The sequence below is a fragment of the Embiotoca jacksoni genome, unplaced genomic scaffold (genome assembly GCF_022577435.1).
Source record: "Embiotoca jacksoni isolate LCO1_2020_lvr unplaced genomic scaffold, fEmbJac1.0.p SCAF_32, whole genome shotgun sequence".
Taxonomy (NCBI): Eukaryota; Metazoa; Chordata; class Actinopteri; family Embiotocidae; genus Embiotoca; species Embiotoca jacksoni.
In genome coordinates, this window is record NW_027185384.1 from 4,205,874 (window position 1) to 4,225,714 (window position 19,841).

The following is a 19,841-nucleotide window of genomic DNA, read 5'->3' on the forward strand; positions in this document are numbered from 1 at the left end:
GTAAAAGAAAGAAGGAGGCTACGAACTGGAAATGTTTAAGCTGTAATCTATTTTATTTAGACATATTTCTGTTAGGTTTTTTTTGATCCACTGCCTGCCTGTGTTTAGCAGTTCACTTAAGAACATTAGTTCTGCAAATGTAATGAAAATACACAAAGGCAGGAGGGTAAAACGTGTGAATGAGTGTCTCTCGCACACATACACAGTAAACATCTACAATGAACAGGTATAGAAAGATGAAGCAGGAATGTGTTCTGATGAGCAGATCACATGAAACTGATGTGTTACGTAGGTCTCAATATTAATCGGCTACGTGTTTGGGAAATCAGCGTACCTCCAGATAACATGCAAAGAAATCCAGATTTTTGTTGTTTGGTCCTTTATTCTCTCGCTTAGCACAAACTGAGTCTTTGTGTAAGCCTAATTTTAGATGAGCAGCAGCTTTTACTGTAAACAGTGGTAAGGAAAAAAAAAAAAAAAAAAAAAAAAGTAACTCTTTGTAATTATCAGCATTTATTTGTTTTAAATAATTGTCCAATCTAACCTGGTATTACTGGACCCACTTTCGCTGCGTAAATATATGGGTCTGACCATCTATTGGTGATTGTTTCCAGTCGTTGCATCCTACAGGGTGTAGACCTCTCCCTAATTTTAAAGCTATTGGAGCAACCACTCAATTGGAGGTGTGAGTTTGAGCTCTTTGACTTAAACCTTGAACATCTAGAATTTGCAATGTATGAGAGGTTTCTACTGAACTCAGCAATGCTTCTTAATAAGTGATTTCAGAAATTTTATTGTCATGAATTGTTGATTTACATTAAGCGGGAAAGGGTTACCAAGTTATTTTAAAGAGTAAAGATACTTATCAGTCCACAGTTTGCCAAACTGCCTATCAATTGAGGCCAGCTAAGACACTGACAAACTGACAAAATGGTTCCAAGTCTCCCAAGTTTGGCCAGGTAATCTTTCAAGATAATACCAGAGTCGCTGTCTGACAGCTGAAGCTCAGAAGTTGATCGATGCAGCAGGACAGTGACCCTTCACATTAAAGTAAAGTTATTACAGAATGACTTAAAGCAAAGAGTTCTGTCTTTTGGAGGAGCCCGTTCAGAGCCTCAACCTTAATCCAACAGAGATAATGTGGAATGACCTCGTACGAGCTGTTCACACCAGACATCCTATAAATATAGTTGAGCTAAAGTAGCTTAGCAGCGACCGGGATCACTTGTTTGAGGTTATTGCTGCCAAAGATATTTGACCAGTAATTGAATCCAAGGTTTTACTTACTTTTGCTTCCAACGTTGTGAATGTTTAGTGGGTGAACTTTTTTACAAAGAAGATAATAATTAGTGTCTTATTAGCTTAGACGCGTTATGTTTTTCTGTACTTATGACTTTGATTAGTGTCCGAACCCAAGTAATTCCAAATGGGTTCACACACTTTTTCTTATTATTGTACTTGGGAAAACCAATAACAGCGCAGATGAGCAAATTCAGGTGATCCACTAATAGGGTACGAGAGGTGTAACAGTGAGTATGAAACAGGGCATAATAAACAGCATATGAAAGAAACTTATAAACAACCTGGAGGTTGTGGAGTAGAAGAAAGGGTGGGAAATGGAGCAGCTGTCACCGTGACACATACTGTATGGTCCTCCACACAACTTCACATATGTACACGTCGCCCCTCGGCTTCTGTGAGTCGCTCTATTTCCCTGCCATTATCCCGTTCCCAAGTGCAGGAAGGTTGCTTTTGACTGCAGACAGCACATCATCTTTCCAGATGGATTGTTTTTGTGAAATAACCAGTTTATCTTGGCTGGCCATCTCTCTTGGTGAGAAATGATTGGGCAGACAGGCAGTGTAATTGACTGCGTTTGGCTTTCACCTTGCCAATAAATACCTCTCCCTGGCAACGCCACTGACGTCTTTCATATTAGCTCCATCAGTGACACTCTTGAGTGTGGGTACAGGATGTGTTTATACGTGTGGAGTGGCACAGGGAAGGATTGCGTTTTCTCCTCTCACTTGTACACTCGAGAGTGTGTGTCTGTCTCCACCTCCCCGTTTCATTGCCATCCTCAACGTTGTGATTGTTTGCTTTCCTTGCATTTCAATGTGGAGGCAGACGGCATCAAAATATCCAGATGACACATTGTGTTTAGAGTGCAGTCTAATGACAGGGTAGATGGTCATGGGGGGGTGTTGTGTTGTCAGTTTCAGCATCACCAGGGAACAAGAGAACCCTGTGATGATGACAGTGTTGATACTGGTGCACCCCTTGAGATAGAGGATGACGTAAAATGTCAGAGCCTCAGCACTTTAGGCACACACAGGTTTTTAGTATCTGTACACTTGTGTATGCGTGACCACAAAAAAACACTAGGTGTTCCTCCCGTGCCAGCTAATACTGTCACTTGGAAGGCACGTGGGCTTGATATAGAGATATGTGATTCCATCTTCATAGAAAAAGGATAAGCTGTCTGGGATGTGGGCCACATTAGAATTATAGCCGTGATTGTCGAACTAACAGGATTCTCTCCCCCCACTCTCTCTCCTACCTCTCTTGACTCTGTGATTCGGTCACCCGCTCCACCCAAATTGGATTTTTATTTGCCCGTGCCTGTACACACCTCATCTGCCACACTCAATGGCATCCTTTTCTGATAGGAAACCTCTGTCGTTTCATTTCCATCCCTCGCTCTCGCCTTTTCCCGTGCATCCCATCAGCTCATTCTTTACAAGAGGATTAGATTCTCTCAGTCTCTGTCTCTCTTCTCTCGTCTCCTCCTCCTCCTTAAAGTCGCCAACATTAAATCAAATTAGGGTCAATGGTGCAGTGTGGGAGCTAATCCGGCAGCACAAAGAGGCTTAGGAGATGCGCCTCCTGTTCATAGATATTATTAAAAGTCAGCTGTGAAATAACAATTTCTCCCATCAAAGCTGCAAGCAGATTTAGGGGCCAGGTCTGTGAGATCGGAGTCAGATGCATAAACATCGGAGCGAGGGGACAAAGTGACATGCTCTGCACACTCATAAATTTACAGAGAAAAATATCCAAGTTTATGACAATCTTTCTGTCAATAGTAGTCAGTGGTGTGTTTCAAAATGTATTAGACAATTACAATTAGTGCAGTATTGATTTAACATTTGCCGATTTGCTGAAGCCTGAAACTTCTTTTTATCCCCCCCTTTCCAACTCCAGGGTACGTTACAGAAGTTTGTGGATGACCTGTTTGAGACCATCTTCAGCACGGCCCATCGAGGCAGCGCTCTGCCACTGGCCATCAAATACATGTTTGACTTCCTGGACGAGCAGGCCGACAAACACAACATCCATGACCCGCATGTCCGACACACATGGAAGAGCAACTGGTGCGTTCAACATTCAGCATCTGAATCTGCAAATACTGTACCTGCAGACACAGAAATGTGCATAGACACACACCATGACATAGTGGGCTCTGCTCTGAGACAGTTACCTGGATCTTTGATGGACGTGAATGTTTACCTAATTATTTGTACAACCGTGTGGCTTCATTCATGGGTATTGCTTTCTGCTCTGCTGTTAAAGGTACTCCATGCAGTACAGTTTGGCACATTTCACATGGCAGTGCCCTGGCTTTGCCCCGTCAGTGCCAAGTGTCACCACACGCCTCTTCCATTCCTAATATCCATTAACCACAGGGGCATGTAATCTTCATTAAAGCCAACCACAAGGGGCTAATCCAACTGGCTGCCAAGAGTCTCCCATCTATTATCATGGCTAAATGGGCCAAAAAAAATGCCTGTCACTGTAGAAATCTCGATAGTGACAAATGCACACTGCCAGGTGCACAAGTACACCTCGAAATTAATATCCACTGATTAATTTGGACCATATTGACCTCTGTGAGCCCACCTTTAACGATTGGTTGGGGTTAGATAACTAACAGTGCACAAGAATGGGGTGAGCAGAGAAATGAAAAGGTGAAGAAAAGGAAGTGAACGCAGCGGGAGTTAAAAGCACACTAATATCTCATTAGCCTCCTAGCCTCTGCCAAGATCCCAGCATGCATTACTCAGCCCAAGTCCCAGGATAACCTCAGAAATGGGATGAAAAAATTGATGTGTATCAAGGGACATATAGAGATGGAGAGAGGGATGGAAGAAATATTTTCTTTACACTGTGGTCGCTTAGATTGGTGTTTCTTTTGCCTGTGCTCTTGGGCCATTTACAGCTCGTGTTAATTGTTTAATGAGAGCACGATGGGTTGCTCCTAAATTAGACATTTAATGGGCTCTCACTATAGGGCTGTGAATGAACAGCAATTCGTCATAACACACTACGACAAAGAGCCACCTAGATTGGACACGGTGTGTGCGGATACCACCACAGATATCTCGTCTGTGTCTTTATGCTTCTCACCGTGTGTGCGTATGCATATGACCTTTAGTCATCTCAAAAGACTGCAGTGTTGGCTAAAACAAAAGCCTTCGTTTTGTCTGATGGTACAGAATAACAATGCCAGTGCTCCTACAAAGTTGACCCCCTATTCCATTAAACCTACCAGTCCCATTGCCATCATACACGCCATTAACTTCAACCGCAGGGAGAGCTCCCTTACCCACACCGCTACCCCCACCGCCCCATTAGGGTTTCCCTTCCATCAGTATGTCCCCTGATATAACCCCGTTGTTCAATTATCCCTCAGCCTGCAGTTTTCTTCTTATACCACTGTCATGTTATTTCATAATATTTGTAGATATGACGTATCAGGTTTTTATTTTTTATTTTAGCTTTATGAAGAGAAGTTTTGACTTTCACAATACATACTGAAATTAGATTTTAAAACACTTTTCATTTCTAAATTGTATATTGTAGTGTGAATGTTGAGATTATGCCTTTACAGTATAATGGCTGATTGGGAATACTTGTTTTGCCATTATTCTTGCTCCCCTTCAGAGCTGCACAATTTAGTTCAGATTTCCATTAATTCTGTACAACAGCCACACTATCTAAAACCTGAAGGAAATGTAAAGATGACATCCAGGATTAATTCTAGCCTTGGAAAGTATCTCTGACCCCTTACAATCAGTCATCCTTCACAACAGTGAAGACCATATGCAAGACCATCCTAATCAGGTTGTAAATAGCACCTTGCCGTTCACATGACAGACAATGCAGTTTTGCTTACTAGGGTCCTTGTTGGGACAACGCCCAGGCAGGTCACCTTTATAAAGTTTTTGATTCAAACTTTTGGTTGCTGTGTGAAAAAAAACAGGCTTGGTCACTTCCTTATCTGTGCTGTAATGCCTCCAACGGGATGCTCTAGATTGCAACATATGTGAGACATTTGCCTGCCAATTGCAAGCAAATTCATCAGGCCCTTCTGCAGAACCGGGACGACAAGTGCAGGTTCAGAGGTTGTGTGTGTCAGAAGTGTCAAGCAGTACAAACTGCAAGAGGCAGTTTGATGTGCTACTGAGGTGCTACGGGGATACTTGGCTGTATCGTACTGTGCAAAAATGTTAGGTACTAAAATTAAAGTGATGTTCTCTAAAATAATAATAGTGTTACAATTAAATTCAAAGTGCAGTAAACAGAAAAAACTCCTTTAAAAAAGAAGTAATTGTTTTAGCTACACACAGTTTTTCATAGCACTTAGCCAGAAGGTAGTTCAAGCATTCTCAGTTCTTCTTAGGATATGGTCCACTGCTTATGTATGATCATGAAATCTCAGAGTGCCATGGTGATGTTGAGATCAAGGCTCTGTGATGCCACACCAGGACTCCTTGTTCTTCTTTTTACTGAAGATAGTGAACAGTAAACAGACCTTTTAGTACTCTGATCCTTTTACTCCTTGACAATTACAACGATTTGTCAGTACTGGTTGGTAATCTTTCCTACTAGGAAAAAGCAGTTGCTATTAAATCCTTCTTTTAATATTAACATTGGAATCCCTGTCTTAAATACAGCTACTACTATGAACTGTTGCTTATAGTAACAAATACTTCCTATTAGAGTACTGTGTAAACAAGCTGGGTTTTTTTCTCCCTATATCACACTTTTTTTTTAATTTACTGCACATTATAGTCACAAATCAATGGATGCAGGTTTTTTAATAAAAAGGTTTTTTTTCTGACTCCGCCAGCATAATTCCTCGAGGACAAGAGATGCCCTTGATCTTGATCTTGGCAGCTGAGATTTAACCTAATCCCTGACCAAAAAGCCAGATCATTCAAACACATAAAACTACTCAGCATGCATTTACTGCAGAACTTCTATGCATTCCCTATTTTCAATGCTTAATATGTAGATGTTATAATGGTGGTCATTTTGAACACGCAAAATTGCTTGGGTGGGGGGGCTCATATTTTTAGCATCAAATGCCCCATTGAAAGAGCAGATTGTCAACCACCAAGGCAGCACAGCAGTAGTGTTAATATCCCTTTGATCCCCGCACCTAATCCCATGACATTCTTTGCTTAGATTAATTTTGAAGTCATAATGCAGAGTTGTCGTCCCCCCCTGAGTCCAAATCCTCTTTTGTTAGTTTGTACATCTGAATGGCTTTGTGGGTGGTTGTGCTAGAATGAATGCTTAGTGGGGATGATAGGGGAGCACTGGTGGTATTTTAAATGATTGCATTTGAGGGTTGTTGGGTTTTTTTGTGTTATTTTCCCTTCATCCTTTTGATGTTGTGCTACACACAGAAACTCCTGTGTAGCCTTGACTGCATTGTCTTTCCTGATTGATTTTTGCCACATCAGCTAAAAGTGCAGAGCCCAGAGAATAGTAAAGATACAGAGAGCCAAGTAACACTCAGCTCTTTCTTAATACCACCTGAGCCCCTTTCACTGCAACACACAGATAAAGTTGGCCCCTATATCTATTCATTTTGGCAGAAACAAGCCCAGCAAATAAACAGACTTGTATATTTTTATTATTCTGGACAGGCACAAAATAGGGCCCACTTGCACAAACAAGGCAATATGAACTGTGTCACTGTGCGGCCCCCAGTGAGGACCTCTGGACTCTGCTTGAAAAAATGAGAGCCAGCCACCACCTGGTTTTAAAGATAAAGGCTTTATTGAATTGAGCACACACATCAAATAGAGCACATCAGCAACTGCAGGGCCTGTGTACTAGCTTTGCAAAGTGAATGAATCCTCGTCCCTTCTGGCGAATAATATGTTCATGCCTATTGACTAGCTGGCTGTAGCGAATTTGAAAACGGCGTACGGGGACTTAATCTCAGAACAGTTCAACCGGACACAGACTGTTGTTTTACTTCACACTCTTTGTTCCTCTGTTTGAATGGCTATTTGAGCTTTCTGTCACTGAGCTGGAACAGAACAATCAATGCAAAAGTAATTTTACCGACAGGAGGCCGAACACAGAGTGCATTAACATGTCTCATTAGCTCTCCGAATTTTTCTAACAGTCAGCGTTTAGTTTACAGTTTGCAGTACAAGTTCAGTTAAGGTAGTACGAGTTGAAACATCCCCCACCAGGAATATTTAACATCAAATAAATTTACAGAAAACCCATTTGGATGGAAATTGGCTACAACACACTTAACGCACTATTATTTGGCAGTAATGTAAAAGTTAAAATGAAAAACCTGCAGTTAGTTTGCCACTAAACTGCTTTCTTCTCTTTTTCTTCCCTCCTGCAGCCTACCTCTGCGTTTCTGGGTGAATGTGATCAAGAACCCCCAGTTTGTGTTTGATATCCACAAGAGCAGCATCACAGATGCCTGTCTGTCTGTGGTGGCCCAGACCTTCATGGACTCCTGCTCCACCTCAGAACACCGCCTTGGGAAGGACTCACCCTCCAACAAGCTGCTTTATGCCAAGGACATCCCCAGCTACAAGAGCTGGGTGGAGAGGTGAGCTGTCCATCGCAGTACATGTGTGTGCACACCACTTACTGTTGGCTGAAGAGAGAGAAAACCATCAGAAAACCTGCATTAGCTATGTTTCATTCCAACACACACGCACACAATACGACCGCGGCACTGTGATCTATGAGCTGTGAAACCCAATCCAAATTACAACACAGCGGGAATGGATGGGAACGCCCAGGGCATGAGATCTATAGTACAGAGGGCTCACTGTGTTGGGAGGGTGCAGAAGTGTGTGGGGGGAAAAAAGGGAGAGAAAACGGTTGAGCGTTTCAGGCAGCAGAAGCCGGTAATTTGTTAAAATGGAAGTTTTATTAAATTTATTTGTCAGCAGGGGAGGTGAACAAGTACTGAATAAAAGATGGGGTACTGTGAAGAGGTTCCGACTATTTATGCGTCTGTCGCCTCGTCACAAAGCAAGCCTCAGGATGAGAATATATGGGCACTGCTTGAATTGGTGGAACCAGATGAGGAGCTTCAGGCTCTGGACCGTACTCAGTCCTGTGTGTGCCTCTGGTCTCCCATAAACACACAAGTGTGAGGGTTCGCTGCTGATTCATACAGTGATACGTTTGGACCCTAAGCAGAAAAATGATATGTGTGGACAGAATAGAGCAGCTGCAGGTGGCAGGAAAAACAGCCTTTATGGAGGTATTTAAAAGTACCTGCAAGCAGAGGTTCATGCATACACACTGCTCTTAAATAGAAAACATGAATACTCTGGTATTTTCAGGAAATGTTAACGCTAATGGCTGCAATAGAAATCCCACTCTTCTGCAATATTCTGTATTATTCCTTCATCGTGCAAAAAATTATTCCGGATACGATCTGGACATACCAAAAATCGGATTTGGGCTGGCAGTCTGAACAAGACTCATTTGCACATTTGCTATTTGCACATTTATACCATGGACCTGAATATTAACCCGAGCATACAAATGAAATTTGAAAAATTGTGGATTAGAAAAAAAGTCACAGAGCGACAAAGCTCGCCATAACTAACTGCCTTCCAGCACTGAACAGGTGTTGATACGGGTTTGACCTCTATGAGCAACATCCACCTGCCTTTTCCTTTGCTCAGTTTACTCTGAAGACTTGTTTCCTGGCAAATATCATCTCTCACTCACACACACACTCCCAGAATTATCCAGCCATACACCGGGCCTGTCCTCAAGCGGCTGCAGCTCCACAAATTTAATATGTAAATAGGCAGCTTTAATTAACATAGTTGATATGGGCAACACAGCTGCTGCTGCTGACAGTGACTGATTGCTTTTACCTCAATGCAGTGTGTGTACGTCTACTGTTGTGGTGTTTTAGGTTGAATCTAAGGCCTCTCAGCAATCCATGATGACTCCATTTCAGACCCTTTACTATGAAACACACTTGTCGCCTCTGTGCTTCATGCATTACTTAAATATCTTCAAAGAACTGCTGTAAACCGCGGCGAGGAGTAATGAGCTCAGAGGAAAACATCTCCATTAAAACACAGCACTGGGTGTATTTTGTTTTCCAAATCATTTAACAGTTTTCCTGACAACGTTCCCTGCTGTAAACACATTTGTAACATGGGTTTATGCTTTGTTTATCCCTCCTGCCCTCTTTTAACAGGTACTACTCAGACATTAATAAGATGCCAGCGATCAGTGACCAGGACATGAATGCCTACTTGGCAGAACAGTCACGGATGCACATGAATGAGTTCAACACCATGAGCTCTCTCAGTGAGATTTACTCCTACGTGGGGAAATACACTGAGGAGGTATGTAGCACTGTGATTTACACTTCTAGACAACACGTTAGCGACATGATTAAGATTTGGTACATTATAGACTATTGTAATTGATTTTTGGTAAGAAGAGTTAAAGAAACATTCTGCTGAAAATGAAGTGTTTCTTAATGAAGACAATGAGCCTCATTCACTAACATGTGCGTAGAAACGTTCTTGCTTTGCGCGCAAAGTAAGTGCGCACGCAAAATCACCCAGAGATTCATGACACGTACGCACCGGCCAATTTTGTTCTCACCATCTTGCGTGTGTTAAGGAATCAGAATCATTCTAAATTGACAAGTGCGTCATAGAAGGACACCTGCTTGTCTGGAGCTTCATCATTAAGAAAGCGGTGAAGAGAAGACGGCAGCAAATATTAAAAAGACAAAATTTCACAACAGCGGAAATTGAAACAGTAGTGTCTGAGGTGGTAGACAGGAAAGGCACACTTCTCAAAAGTGTTCCCTCAGACGTAAACTATGTTTGAAAAAATTAAATTAAAAAAAGGACACACTGGCTGCTATTACTGAGGCTGCTGTGTCCTCTGAAGTGCCCACTGTGGCACGTTTTATTTTTTTAAATTGTTCAATATTAAAGTTTACGCAAAGAAGTAAACCTAAAAAGTAAACCTAAAAAATAAAAGAAAAAAACGGGTGGAGGAAGAGAAGCACCTGATCTGATGGCCCAGGATGAGACTGGCAGCAATTATTGGACAAACATCCATAAACATAATATAAGTCCTAGAAATGAGTATGAAAGTGATAACATCCAGCAAGAACCATCACCCAAAGGTAATTTATTTCATAATTAATATGATATTTGCAATTATCTGTGAATATATATATGTGAATATTTTAATCAAGACAACAATTGATGAGGATTAAATGGCATCAATTCATGGTTAGCCTATTTAGTGGTCGATGTATTAGTAAATTAACAGATTTCAATATTGCTGTTTATTATAGCCTTTTTTTAATGAATGCAGTTTTAAAATGCTAAAAGGTGTGTGTTTACATTTTCTAAGATAGCCAGGAAGTCATCATTTGTCCGCACACAATGTCTGAAGTCATTCTAAATTTGTCCGCAGAGTACGAACAAATTCAGGAAAGAAAATTTAGATGATTCTCCGATTTGTGTGTCAAATGTCCGGACACACAGGCTTAGATTTATGCGTACCCACTTTTAATGAATGAAACTCAATGTTTTCCACTACAGCATTGTGTCTGTTTTTTAATGCAGTGCCGCCTGAGGGCCCATAAGATTGCGGCCTTTCAATTTCGTCTTTGTCCCTTGCAGAATTTGGGGATTTCATCCTCTACAGCACATAATATAATAAAAAGATTTTAGAAAATGTCTGTACGCAAGGGACATGGTCGAATACCAATACTGGATGGCCATGATCTTTGTGCCCTCAGGCAGCACTGTATTGATAACACATTCTGTAGTGAAAATCACTGCATGGGCTCATGAACATTTACGAAAACCATCGTCTCTGAACGAGCTAAAGAGGAGAGCCAACTTGCAATCAGCGCAGTCAAATTCAAAATGAGCATGTATTTTCCAAAAAAACAATATAATTTCTCAATTTCCACGCGTTGTCTTTGTTCTATTTTCCATTAAATATGTGTTTAAATTATTTGCAAATCATTGCATTGTTGTTGGGTTTTTTTTCATCGTACACCGCGTCCCAACTTTTTTGGACACTGGGTTGTATAAGGACTAATAAGTAAGAAAATACCCACTGAAACAGTTTATTGCCTCAGATTAGTAATTGTCATGTAGCAGATTTGATAGTAGTGAGTCCTGCTTTGTTGAATACTTTCAGTGACGGAGTTGTGTGTCTGTGTTTACCTCCCGCCCTGCTGGCAGATCGTGTGTGCACTGGAGCAGGACGATGCAGCCAGGAAACAGAGGCTGGCCTTCAAGCTGGAGCAGGTGGTGGCCTTCATGAGTCTGGAGAGCTGAGGACCGCACTTCCCAGGGTGCACTGGGAAGAGACCCCGTCAGAAACCGAGCCGTGCCTGAGCGAAGACCTGTCCCCATCTTTTTTCATCATGTGACTTCCTCCCTCCGCCTTTCAGAGATGACTTCTTCCTCTACCTTTTTTTCTGCTTCCTGTTCCCTGAGAAATATTTTGTTTTCCTCATCCACTCTGCTGCATAGACTAGTTTACCTGAATATACGTGAGGGGTGGTCCGGGGCTGAGGTTGGTGTCTCCCACAGTGCAATGGTGGGGATCCCTCAGCTTCACCACAGGGGGAGCTTCAAGGGGTGATTGCTTGGAAGCTGGCCATATTGGCATACTTCAGTCCCCCTGCTGGAAGAAAAGAGGGGAAAAAACATTTTTATGTTGCCTTCAAGAATTTACACTGATAGGTAATTCTTTAAAAACCACAATGTCGGGTGTCCATTTTGTTGAGAACTTTTCAAAATAGGATAGTTAAAATAAAACCATCGCTAGAGTTCAGTTTATTGTAGTTCTATATTAAGTATACGGAATCAAGAGGAAACATCAAAACTGATGACTGCAAGCCAAATGAACACCTCTGAAGAAAATTAATGCAAGGATGGTTTGCCAAGTTTACACTGTACCTTCAAGCAAAAGCATACATATCCGTGAAATCTGGGGCGAGTCCAGGCAAACCTAGAATGTTCTTGTGTTCTTTCAATGTAGCTGGAGTTGTATTTAAGAAAAAGACTGCTCGGGGGTAGGAAAGGATTATTACTTCTCTGAACTTTTCCTTTATCAAAACATGACGGACACTGAAACTTTACAAAGCAGAGCATCCCCCAGCCTATAGCCCTTTGCAACATTCACACATTTTTACCTGCCCGGCGTATATGTAAGGAAATGCTCATGATTTCTGCTTCCATTTGGCTTATAATGGCTACTGCAAAATTAAGCTATTAGATGAAACCTGGAGTCCTCACCCAAGCTGGATCCTTTGTAAAAAAAAAAAACGAAAAAACGAAGCACACAACCAACTCTGGAAGACAGTGTTTTGACTGCTAATCCAAACACCGGGAGCAGTCTTTGCCTGGCTCTTGCCACTTCCAATCTTATGTCGCCACCACGGCGGTCTATCAAAGCACACTCATGCACATATACACACACAATCAGCAGCTGCCCGAGATCCTGACTGCCCAGATATCTACGCCAACCCTGGAGGAGGTAAAGGGAAGAGCGGACTGAAAATGCACTGGGTAAGAAACTGCTTGATCAGTAAAAATGATTCAACACAGTGTAGCCAGAGACGGCTGACTGCTACCTAAAAGGGTCTCTGTTGTGAGAGTAGCACTTCTTTCCCAGGATGTTCTTATTTAAAGACTTTTGTGTGGAGAAATCAAACAAGATGGACTTAGTTGGTCAGCCAAAAACCAAAGGAGCTTGAAATTTTCAAAATGGTCAAAAATGTATTTATAAAGTGCCACTGAGGAACTGACTAAAAAAAAAAAAAAAAAAAAAAAAAAAGGACTATGTATAAGACAACCACTTTTAGGACAAAAAAATATTGTGACTGGAACTTTAAGAAACCTGTGTGATTTTTCTGACCTCAGTGTGTCGAGGTGAGAGGCTCCATGGGCGACGGTGATCTGATCCTCCTTTCTCTTTCCGTCGTCCCGGGTCTCTCCCTCTCTCGGCACACCGTTCACTCCTTTTTGTCCGGTTCCTGACTTACCAGTTTCTTTTCTGTTTTGCACAAGCGTTTGGAGCTGGTAACTAGTTGCATACGGCAAAACCCCAACTCTTGAGTGTGTAACTGTTGAGGCTCTCTTGTCTGTATTAGTGTAGTTGTCCTCAGTGGCGGCAGGGGGTGGCCTTCTCCAAGCCTCAAAAAAAGAAAAAAAAAAAAAAACCTGGTGAAGCAGAGCAAGAAGTGAGCATCATGACAAGACAAACAGAAAACGATGGACATTAACAGTAGACAAGACTTGTTGGATGTTAACCCCCAGCATGGGAGAGAGCGACTGAAAGAGAGATGATGGAGGCGCCCTCTGTACCTTTTGACCTCTGCCCTTTCTTTTGCCTTGACAACGTGCCCCATGTGGTGATGTGAATGTGTGAAGACCGCCCTAGGTCCACCTTGGGTCCTTTATTGGCTTTTTAAGCGCATGTAAAACGTAAACAATTTAAGAAACTTATTTAAAAAAAAAAAAAGTGAAAAATAAGAAAATTAAGCCTTGCAATGATGATGTGGATGTGTTCTTTTATCTTTCTTTTGCTTGGAAGAATCGAGATGGAAAAAGTGGATTGTTCATGTAATAAAAACTATAACTTTCGTTTAAGGTGGAACCTTTATCCAGTTCAGCCCCCACTGCAGAACCTCATGCCTCATGGTTTTTGTGAAGTGGTAGATGCTAAATAAAACAGATATTGTATACCTTTGCATGTCGACCTATTTGGATGGTTTGAAATGGAACTGCCTTGCTCAAAGATACTTATATACTTCTACAACTCCTAGAGACTTTAAAGTCATTTACAAGTCAGCTGTTCCTTTTAAGACGATGGATCTCACATAAGACATCATGTACCCAATTTTGAATTATACTGCCACATTTAGTCCACCATTACATGCCAGCGGTGTTTTCTGACAGCTGTGCCTCCTCTGGTGGTTTTATGTTTGGTAGACAGAAGTTACAACTTTAGTCTGGTTCTGTCTTCACTACAATTACATCTTGTTTTGCAAGATGACTTCTGCATTACATTATCTCAACATAATAATTGCCAAACTTTTCTTTTTCTCCATCAGTTGAGCCCACGTCAGAAAAGAAGCATTTTGAGTGATGAAGCCCATTTTTTTTTAAATGACAAAATATGGGCGCTCATGAATACAAACAGATGTGGTTTGAAAAAAGTTAATTTCATAAAAAAGCAGCAAACAGAACACATCTGTTTGTCAACATGTGTGACACAAAATGCCATCACTTTTAGCTGTCTTAAAAATTAAAAAAAAAAAAAAACCTGGAATAAACTATGTATACATGGAACTTATCATCCAGATAAACAGGAGAGGCACATTATCATTGACAGCAGACTTATGTGTAAGGGTTTGGCAAGTAAGTGTTTCTTCCATAGCTTCTGTGTCAAATGTATGCGAGATATCCAAGTCATTGTCCATTAATTACCTTCTGCAGCTATGATGAATGTCTGTTGTTTCAACTTGGAGGGGTACATTCACAAATTATTTACTACATTTTGGGTAGTAAACACCAAACCTATTAATATCTGTTTAGAGGAAATGAGGGGACTAAGGATTGATCTAGGAACTGGATTAATTAAAGCTAAACCGGCCCTCATTATACGAAACGTACTACTGAAAGACCTTTAGACAATTTCAACAAAACCTCTTACGTTCATGTAGCCGACATATACTGAGTCTAGATACCCAAAGTTTCCCCTTACAACTGCGTGTTAACAAATAACAAGCTGAGAGTCCTCAGCTGTCATTGTGAATCTGCCCCCCGGTGTAACATCCTGTCTTTCATTTCTCCTTGCCCCATCCCTTCCCCCCTGCAACAAAGGTTGCCAAGAGCACAGATAAAGTTTCCACCTTCAAACGTTTATGTAGGAACTAAAAATGTCCTCCTAGCTCAGTGTTATAGCAGGTGTTACACAAACATGCTAGAAAAGACTTTTACTAGATCATATTTGAAAGATAAAGAGTATCTTATCGAGAGATAAAAACAAAACCTGGGGGATATAAGGCGAGCTTCTCTAACTTTGTTATAATTAATTGTATACCTGTGTATGTAAATATAATGCATTCCTATTTTGCAGTCAAGAACAAAATACTATTTGTAATATAGAATAAACTTTATTATGAAACCAAGCATTTTCTGATGGTTTTTGCTCCTTTTTGTCAGTTTGCAGACTATGGTGTTGTTGGAGGCTAATTGATCAGAGCTACATTTAATTTATACTATGTGTGACGATCAACATTCAATCTGAAATACTCTGATCCCCCAGGAAACACCTGGCCTCCTGCAAGGTGCACATTTTCATAAATATTTCAAGATCCCATCCACCTCCTCACAGGCCAGCTGTGGGTGGAGCTACGCTGTTATCAAAATCCAATCAGACACTTGAAAACAAAAATATGCAAGTTGTTCTCCCCAAACAGGTGCAAGAAAATCAACACGAGATTTGGAGAGGTGTTAATCAAGCATGCTTTGTGCTTGGCCAATCAGGTACAGTCTGAAAGAGCCCGTGTCGTTGCACCAGGCATTACAAGGACTTTATGTTACATGCTGCTTGAGCCAGCCAACACACCATATACACACAGAGTCATTAAACGTATATCCAGTCCTCAATATTCCTCACATACAGACAACACTGTGTTTTGCCAAATGGCCCTGATTTTCCTTCCCTTCCTCATGACAGGCGCTATATCAGCCAAACTTTGTGTTCAGGGACGTTGAAGCCAGATCTCCCACTCTCTGTTGCCAGTCAGAGCAACAAAGAAAAGCCACACAGTAACACACACAAAGTGTCATTTGTACTCAGAGTTTTTTCTTATTGTTCATTTTGCTGTTGACAGTTTGCATGCCAGTATACACAAAGGATAATACTGCACTGTACGAAGTTAGCAGGACACAACCTCTAAGTTGAAAAGAGAGCCCGCAGTGGTTTTTAGAGAGATGCACAAAAGCTCAAATCATTCCAGAGTTTAAGTAGCCACATTATTCAATCTATGGTTTTATCCAATTCATTCATAGTTTATGGACTGATTTTCCACAGCACCACTGGGGAAGATAAAGAAACCAAGGTTTGGAATAAATCTTTGCACAGGGGAAGTCATGGTCTGAGTGCACACACTCGATAGTCTGTTCTGAGAACAAGTAGCTCAAACAGTAAAATCTCAAAACGACAATGGCATTTAGCATCCAACAATCATAATGTGAGCCTGTGTTCCTAAGAGCAGGGTCAAACGCTGAATACACAGCGATGACATCCAAGTCAATCAAACCCATTGTCATCATTGTAGTTGGTATTGGCTGGCAACACAGCTTCCTGACCCAGTGACAAAACCATCTTATGCATGGCAGGACAAAAACAAACATCCCTGCCAACTAGGAATAGAATAAATCAATCGAACACTTGTAGACTGGTTGATCTGTTTGAAGCAACAGATTAGTAGCAGTAGATATTAGACATATGGAGTAAGGTGTTTATGTAAGTAATGCCATTTGTAGCCTGACTCTACCTGCCTATTACTCCCAGGTTTAGTTTTTGCTGTACTTGAAGCCTGGAAATCCTGTTACCATGAAGGTTCGCTCAGAATCTGAGGCACCAATCAGACCAATCAGCAACGGTAGCTAACTGCGATAATGTTGAAGTCAAGCATTTGTTTCGAAATATTGCTCCAACCATGGTGGTGATGGTAGAGCTGAAGCTATAAACACTGAAAGCAATGCTAGAATATTTCAAGACATTTAAGCCGAAGCAAGAACAATGCTGCTTGTATCCTAAGATTTACTCAAAGTCTGCAATGGTCATATATGGAATGGTCACTCTGCTCACATTGGGGTATGGTCTCTGTTGTTTAGAGCTTGGTGAGTATCAACACACTATATGTCACATGGTGGTCAATGCCGATTGGTTGGCTACTCCAATAGTTTCAAAATTACCCTGCTTTGAGCTACTTGGAAAAAAATGAAAGGGCCCGAGAGCTGCTCGTGTTTATTAATATTTATCCACATAGCTCCAACAAACCAGCTGAATAAGCTTCTTTATGTGAACAATAACAAATTGATACTCAACACACACATATTCAACCAGTAGCTCGCAACCTTGGAGACCCCTAGTCTTCAACCAGGATGATGCAACAACTTGAAACAATCCTTAATGGAGCTTGGCTAGACCCAAACATTAACACAGTAACTCTGGGTCTGGCAACACCAGGCTACACCACTGTCATCCTTATATATGATATTCGCTAACTACTTATATTGCGGCATAAGTTGTTTAAGAATACACTACACACGTTAATATTAAAGCCTAAAATAAGAGACGGGATTCAGCAGGGCTGAATGTACATAATACATTCTGAACTTCGATAACTTTTCCGTTTCATGGTCCAAGTTGGATTTGTTCGTTAGAAACTGACTGAGATTGAGTTTTCTAATTAATGAGTAACACTGACTCACTGGACCTGGACCTCTCATTGTGTTTGGCTCTAAGTCAGCCTATTACTACTCCAAGTTATGCAAATGCTGCTTAGCTCCTAATCTGACTCAAAGTCAAATAAGATCACTGGGCTACCTTCACGGCACCGATTTATATTGTCAGAAGGCCAGTTCCAAAACTTTCTCTCCTTTAATGAGAGGTGTTTCCAGACATGATGTAACCCGGGTCATTACAGTGTAAGTGCAAATATCCGCAGCCAAAATAATTAGAAAACAGGAGCATTGGTAAAGATTAGCTGAACCTGTAAGCTTCTTCTGCTTGAAGCAAATCTGGCGGACCTGAAGCCATTCAGGAAATCAAGGAGGGAAATCCGTGCCTCTAAGCACATGTCAGTCTACAGAGCTTAGCTGTAAACTGCAGTAAACACATAACTGGTTTATTTTACTCTGCAATCTGCATTTTCAATGTCACACATCAAAGGCAGTCAAAATACACTCTTTAATGTAGTCATTTTCATTTGGCTAAGCAGCTTCGTTATCTCACTAAGCACACAACCTCGCAGACAACTCTTTGTAGCATCAACTTTTGCGACTGCACAAAAAAAGCATATCACTACCTCGGGACAACAAGGCCATCTTGAAAACATCTTCCCTGAGGGACTGAAAAACGTCATAGGTGAGTTTAAAAAAAAAACAAGTAAATGGAAAATAGGAGTGACAAATGAGGAAATAGAAAGTTGTGTGTAGCAGAGGAGGGCAGGGGAGGTGTGAAATGCAGAAAACAGAGTGACAACCTGCTGGATGGGTATTTATAGACGGGAGGCTGCAGCACTCTGGCGGGCTGAGTGGCTGACGGGGACAAGAGATTGAATTGGCCCAGTGTCACCCTCTATATACCAAGCAGTGAACTGGGAGTAATGGGTGAGAAATAGAAAGAGGGGAAGGCGGTGGGGGGGGCAAGAGAGAGAAGAGGTAGGGAGAGGAGGGAGGGCTGCCAAGTGTTACCCTAATTCTCTGACTAGTGAGCTGGGAATAATGGAAGGGAGGAGAGAGGCAACTCTGAGGGGTGATGGGTTGAGAGAGGTTGGATGGAGGTAGTGAAGGGGCAGGATGATAGAGAGCCGGCTGTGATTGCTTTGCACCAAGGATGGTTTTCCACACTCCCATGATCACTGCAGCCCTTTCACCCCTCCACCCCCCCACCCCCTCCCACCCCACTTTGCCATTAAATCCACACACACACACTGATGTGATGTGGCCGAAGGGGGGGGGGGGGAATCAAGATTTGAGGGTCTGTCCACATAGAGATGGAGTGATGTACAGACGAGGAGGAGAAGAGAGCAGTTTGGTGCTGTTGAGGCATTATTAGAGGGCGTGTGGGGTTATGGGCCCGGATAATCAATAAGGCTCAACCGGCTGCTTTAGGGACTTGAACCTATATTCATCCCCTGGCCACCTCAGCTTAAAAGACTTATCTTCAAGACAAGAAACTATTACATTTAATGTCAACAGAGCAATTCAGAAGATTAATATCTCTCTATCAGCAGCTGTGTCAAAGTTCTCTTACAAAGAAAGAAAAAGCTGAAAAACAGTTGGAGGAAAACCAATGTTGAAGAATATCTGAGTGCCATGCTGTGCACATTATGGTACGTTGACATATGGAAACTGCAAAGAACATTACATGTCCATCAATTACAATGATTGCCCATATAGCTATGTTATCGTGAGGTATGAAAACACTTCATGCGCATTAATGGTTTGACCTGACTAATGGAATCAGCCTGTCTGTTTGTGATGTATTTAGGCTTTAGCATAAGGGAAGGAGGAGGAAGAGGGGGAACAGGGGGAACAGGAAGAAGAGGATTTTATGTGACACTCAGAGGTGTCAAACTGTAAAAGGTGTAGTCAGCTGCTCCGATCACAGAATCAAAACCTGAGGTACAATGTTTTCCAACCATGTGTGTAAAATGCATTTTCAGTACATTTCAGCTGTACTGCATATATACATGAATCCATGCAACTGCACATGCAATATTTAGAGTAAACAACTGACAG

The 19,841-nt window shown here is 41.6% G+C and overlaps 1 protein-coding gene across 1 annotated transcript in view; it reads left to right on the plus strand.

The window, feature by feature from the left end:
- plxna4 (plexin A4) overlaps nucleotides 1-15,490 on the plus strand; it is a 231,034-nt gene extending 215,544 nt beyond the window's left edge. Inside the window, exons 29-32 of the mRNA XM_069164965.1 lie at nucleotides 3,205-3,374; nucleotides 7,661-7,873; nucleotides 9,500-9,650; nucleotides 11,529-15,490. Of these exons, the coding sequence (XP_069021066.1) occupies nucleotides 3,205-3,374; nucleotides 7,661-7,873; nucleotides 9,500-9,650; nucleotides 11,529-11,624 (630 nt within the window). The 3' untranslated portion in view covers nucleotides 11,625-15,490. The remainder of the gene's footprint in view (nucleotides 1-3,204; nucleotides 3,375-7,660; nucleotides 7,874-9,499; nucleotides 9,651-11,528) is intronic.
- The last annotated feature ends 4,351 nt before the right edge of the window (nucleotides 15,491-19,841 follow it).